The sequence below is a fragment of the Adiantum capillus-veneris genome, chromosome 16, assembly GCF_014529385.1.
Source record: "Adiantum capillus-veneris isolate H3 chromosome 16, ASM1452938v2, whole genome shotgun sequence".
Taxonomy (NCBI): domain Eukaryota; kingdom Viridiplantae; phylum Streptophyta; class Polypodiopsida; order Polypodiales; family Pteridaceae; genus Adiantum; species Adiantum capillus-veneris.
The window spans coordinates 96,733,430-96,739,429 of NC_140946.1; the positions used below are offsets into that span (position 1 = coordinate 96,733,430).

Sequence of the window (6,000 nt, forward strand, 5' to 3'; positions counted from 1 at the left end):
CACATCCTCCAAGATCTGTCCTTTCTTCTGTGCAGATAGCACTGGTGAACAGAAAGGCAAAGAGCTCAGGTGGATCAAGCCCTTATTCGATAGGTTGTTGGCTTCACTTGTAATATCTTCTTGCTGTGCTTTACTAACTCTATATGGGGTTGGTTTGGAGGTGAACCAAATCAATAGTGTGATGTTCAAGTCACTCAGGAGGTAGCTTGCTTGGAAGACCTTCTGAGAAGCAATCCCCATGAGACTTGAGATTATTAGGGGCTAACTCTAACTCAGACAAATTAGATGAACCCTTAGATTCATTTTGCTTTCTGACATTGATCATATAAGCAAAAGGACTTGATTTGATTTATCTAGAACTGGCCAAAACCGATACAAGAGGTACAAACTCATCTTTGAGTTTTACATCCAAAACTAGATGTTTGCCCTTAACTTTTTTCAATCAAAGTTGTCTAGCTTGAGAATTCATTGGTGGTGCTAAGGCATCCCTCAAGTGGCATGATATGGAAGTCCTCTCGTCCAAGATAGTTGTGACAATCCAATCCAAGCTTGCCTATCAAGGGTGTCACTGAAACCTCGTGCCTTAGTGCTGCTAGACCTTATCCATTTACAGCCCCATCAATCTTCAATCCCAGTTGAGTCGCCATCTGTGGTGAAATAAAGTTTGCCTTGGCTCCAATGTCAAAGAAAATTTGACACTCTTGACCTTGCCCCACGCTATGCAGAAATTAGTACTCTAGTCCTCATGATCCTTTGGTGTCCCCCTGAATTTGTAACCAATCTTGAATTCGTCTTTCCCTTCTTAGCTTGGTGCTCCTCAGCTGCCTTCGAAGTCTCTAGCTTGTCTTTTGGATTTTCCTCCTTTGTCGCAATATGACCCATCTCAGCACAATTGTAACACGTTCTTTGCTTGAACCACTTAGCCTTTGCTCGGCTCAGGGTAGTTTTCGTACGACGTACGGAACGTCTCGTTCCGTACTGCGGGTCACGTACCGTCCCGTACGTTTCGTACGTTTTTTTTTTGGTGGTTTTTTTTGGGGCAAAATTCACAATTGTGAATGGATTACATTGAGCAGCCCAACTCTCTCTCTCTCATGCTCTAGCCTCTTCCTATTTAAGCAATGCCTCTCCATCTTGTTCTCCAACACTTCCAAGCTCTCAATGCTCATTGCCCTCAAGCTCTCAATGCTCTCAATGCTCTCACTGCTCAATGCTCCCATGTTCTAGCTCTCAAGTGACAAGCTCTAGAGACTAGAGTCTTGCCTCTCCATCTTCTCTCCATTGGGTCTCTCCCTCTCAAGCTCCCATTGAAGATCTCATAATGTCAAGTTTCTTTAAGTGTAAAGTTTAAACCCAAGGGCCTGAGCCTTAGACGTAAGAATTCTTTGTTTTTTTATTTTGAACGTACGTAACGTCATCGTACATCTTAATATTTTTTAGTTCGTTTAGTACCGCACATCATCGTACGTGTACAAAACGTACGGGACCGTACGAGACCACTATGGCTCGGCTGTCAATTGAACTCGCTTGAAAGCACTTCCTCTTTACAGATCTTTTACCATTTCTCTTATCCTTCTTAGACTCTTTTTAACATGGGTTTGACCTTGATGCATCCGTGCCAAAGGTCAAAGGTCCTGTAAGTAGTATTAGCCATCCGGAGCATGGTGCATCAGTCTCTAAATGCTCATTGCCTTATGCTTCATAAAATAGCTATGCAGTTCCTCAGGCAAGCCACAACATTAGCACTCCATCTGCTCCTCAAGAGGGACCATCCAAAAAGCCATAGAGGTAGAAATGTGTCCAAAAACCTTTGGTTGTAAGTCATAAGTTGGTCGCGGCCTCAAGTGGTCCCATGCTGTCAAAATCTTTGCTGCATATGTAGGTGTCAACCAAAGAGAATCTTAAACCCCACCTAAATATGAGGTGCTTGTCCATGTAACACTAAGGTCGACCACCATGTGAGTGCACTCTCCTTCAAAAGAGAAGCAGCTTTTCGAACTTTGGAAGCTTCTGTGAAGTTGCCTCTTGAAAATGATGCATCAAACTGTTGAAGAAAAGCTAAATCTTTGCTCGCATCTTGGGGCCCTAAAAAAGTGTGGAACTTCAAGTTCTGCCCATTTTAAAGTCTTTCTGAGTCTCCATAGGCATTAGATGATCACAATGGGCCTCGGAAGATGATTGCCCTCTCTACCAAAAGATGTCCTAGAATTTGGAGGCATCTCGTTCGTTATGCATATCAATTATCACTCCAATAGGGTATCCATAGCGATCTCTGTACATGCCTAGCATGGCTCCATGCATCCTTCTCGTAGCCCTTGGTATCTCGTTGCAATAAGTGCATAAGGTTCATCGTCGACGCCATATGATCCATATGCATCAATATGCGCACCAAAAGCACTTGGCTGCCACATCTGAAAAAGTAGACGTCCTGCCCAAAAAGCCAAGAAAAGGCTACTTCTCATGTGGCCAGGCTCAGAGACGAGTCCTCCCTTTCAGTCCAGCTCCAGCTCTAGCCTGGCTTTGGCTCCTCTCGTCCCGTTCAACACAGGATGCCACGTCATCACTCTGACATTTGCTTTGGCTTCAGGCTGTCATGTGCGGTGTAACAGATGTCCCACTAAAGCTTTGTCGTCTATCACTTTGTATGAAGTTGAGCATGGCGAAAGCCTTCAAATCGCTACTTGCATGTCTTTCATTGCTTGGCCTTTGCTTTAGTGCGCTACACTTCAGAAAGCAAGGGTTACAAATCGTATCATCCGCAAACAAAGTGCATCTTAGTGTCACATACACATGGGCTCGATATATCAAACCATAGACTAGGAAAACCACAGGGGGTTATCTGCTAGCACCATTGTAAGCCTTTTTGCAAAGCCTATATATCCTTAGAGATTGATTAGATCAATTAGAACCCTGATACGACTCTTTTTTATGTACAATGCGCAGTGGGGCAACAACGGCATTAGTTAGTAGTACACGTGTTTGCGGCCATACTGGCTATAAAAAAGTGCACTTTCTTTCAATTTGGGCTTTTCTTGTGCTCATCTAGGTAATTACAAAACTAGCCAGTTCCAAATCATTGTTCAAGTCGTAGTTCTGTTTTTGTAGAAGATTATGACGAAGATATTTACCCCATAGAGGTGGTATTCTTGTCAATAATTGAGAGTGAAATTGTTTCTTCTTCTAATTTATCGGCATCGGGTATACTTAGCATCCATCTTCAAAAGAAAATGGGCGTTCTGGTAATGTTCAAGTGGCAAGCAAAATTCTATTTATAAATATACAATGATCTAACATTAAACCCTTTGAATTTTGATGGTCGATGGTACGAGCATGCTACCTTCTTTGTAATCGTATTGGTACTGTGATGATGGATGGTCATTAAGCAAAGAATGCCTCATATGTTTAGGGCCTTTGATTTGCTTGAAAGCATTAGCATGAATGGATATACAGATACATGGAGATAGTTCATGAATATGAAACTGTGCCATTCTTAGAGTTTCAGGATACTGTAGAATGTGAAAAGCTACTTCTTGGAGAGCGTCCAAAAACAAGGGGTGAGCAAAGAGCAAAATTGGTAGGGGGGGATTCACTAGAAGGAAGGAGAAGCAGGCCTAGATCACCTGCAAAGCCAACAAATAAGAAAGCTATGGAGACTTCCAGGTTACCACAAGTCAGTGTACCGACATACTGCATATGTTCAATTAAACAGCGTCAATTTCATTGCAGACATATATTAAAGTTTGTATACATAGGTTTCGACTCACAATCATGCCCTGGAAGGAGAGCGTCGCCACAGCTCTGGGCCCAAGGCTCATATACAAGAAGGTGAATCTCACATGGTGGAGAAATCTACACATGCTGATAAACCTGTTCAAGCTTCTCGTGCAATTGAGGATCCTCGGCATTTGTCACCATACAAATATCCCTGTGAAGATCTGACACAGAAAGCAAACGCTGCCAATTTTGACCTATCGCACAATAGCCAACAGCCCGGAAGAGCTGTATCCAAAGAAGGAGAACTTGATCAAAGTAAGGATGTGGTAGCGGATCTGGTAGAGGGCATGATCAACATACAAGAGTGTTTGCACAGTGGTGAAAAAAACAGTGTCGGTGGGGTCTTGCAATTGCAAGAGCATGGAAGTAGTAATGAAGAGGCCGAGAAGGGTGCTCAAGCTAGCACAGGAGGGAAGGTTGCATCTAATGTTCTCGTCCCCCGCCTGAATTTGCATCAGGTTGGAGGGCATCCCCATCATGTTGAGGAAAATAACTCTGAAGAGAGCGGCAATGCCCATCAAAGTTCTGCTACTAATAGCAACTTGTTGTCCTCCTCCACCCTTACTGCACTCAAGCAATCTCATCAAAAGGTCATTGCGTGGGACGACAACATTGGTGGTGGCCAAGATCAGCATGACGGATTGGCTCCTTCCCATGATCAGAAGTTGCCCATCATTGAAGAGAGCAGCACTAATGTGAATGAAGCGTGAAATACAAAATGAAAGATGCTTTTTCCTGAAATCCAATCTCTCTCTCTCTCTCTGTCTCTCTCTCTCTCTCTCTCTCTCTCTCTCTGCATTGAAATGGGTGTTATACATATTTTGATTTGTTATATAGGAATAGAACTGAACATAATTATGAATGGCAAAATTGAACAATATGGACAAAACCCTGTTCACGATTTGAGGAACAGTATATTGGTTAAAATGTTCAAATTTTATTTCGTTTGCTAGTGTTGAAATTGTGGGTCTTAAAATTCACATCGAATGCAGTTTTTACGAAAAATAGCTACTTGGATCTTGGTATATAAGCAATCCTTCATGCTCAGATCCTATGTGATGGTTGTTGTCAAGGTTGGCTGATGCATGCCTTAGACATAGTGTGCCCAAAAAGATAGCATCCAAAAAATTCTCTCATCCACATGTGCTGCCAACATGTTCTACTATTGGGAAGGGGCAGTTGTGATTCGGGACCATTTGTTTTGCCTGCCAAGAGTGCAGACTCTCATCTCTCATGGTGCTATTTCTTCACCTTTCTGTCATGCATTGAATTTGGCATGTCATGCAGGTCTAAGCAATGCGTCTCAAAGGCAGTTCAATACAACCACGACCCCCCCCCCCCCCCCCCCCCCCCCAAACCCCCCAACCCACAAAAAAGAAGATCCTCTCTCTCTCTCTCTCTCTCTCTCTCTCTCTCTCTCTCTCTCTCTTTGGGACCATTTGTTTTGCCTGCCAAGAGTTCAGACTCTCATCTCTCATGGTGCTATTTCTTCACCTTTTTGTCATGCATTTAATTTGGCATGTCATGTAGGTCTAAGCAATGTGTCTCAAAGGCAGTTCAATACAACCCCGACCCCCCCCCCCCCCCCCCCCCCCCCCCCCAAACCCACAAAAAAGATCCTCTCTCACGAAGATGGCTTTCTACAGAGACCACCTCCTCCAACCGCACATCTTCTCACCAGTTGTGGATTGAGACGGGGAGATACAGCGGAGTACCAGCAGAGGATAGGACATGCTCCTTGTGTAACATGGAACCTGAGACAGAGCTACACTATACATGCCGCTGCCCCGTCTACTACGAGATACGGGGCCGCTTCCATTGCTTGTTCAGAGAGGGTTTTGGACCACTCTCAAGTGTCATGGGATACGAAGATCAGAGATGCCTGGGTTTGTTCTTGCTCGAGCTGCGCAGACACAAAGATAGCTTGATGAATGGCGAGGCTAGCCAGTCTCAAAGACGAATCACAGACATCTTCAGAGCAGACACGGGACAGCCGCAAGAGCCACCCCCACAGCAGAGCTCCTCCTCGTCTCACACCAGAGGCACACTGATTGACTGAGCGATTGAACTAGGGAAATCCAGGCGCCCATGACCGCGAAGAACTACACAGCATCAACGGAGGCTACGATAGAAAATTCGGAGCACGCTGGCCAAACATGCACGACGCCCGGTCAGACTACTAACCATGGAGGAAATTGATGAGATTCGCCAACGACCGATGCTAGA

General features: G+C 44.4%; 1 protein-coding gene across 1 annotated transcript in view; it reads left to right on the forward strand.

Annotated features, from left to right (window-relative positions):
- Positions 1 to 4,515, forward strand: part of LOC147439505 (uncharacterized) — a 39,997-nt gene extending 35,482 nt beyond the window's left edge. Inside the window, exons 6-7 of the mRNA XM_086485331.1 lie at positions 3,503 to 3,670; positions 3,753 to 4,515. Coding sequence (XP_086341457.1) covers positions 3,503 to 3,670; positions 3,753 to 4,484 — 900 coding nt within the window. The 3' untranslated portion in view covers positions 4,485 to 4,515. The remainder of the gene's footprint in view (positions 1 to 3,502; positions 3,671 to 3,752) is intronic.
- The last annotated feature ends 1,485 nt before the right edge of the window (positions 4,516 to 6,000 follow it).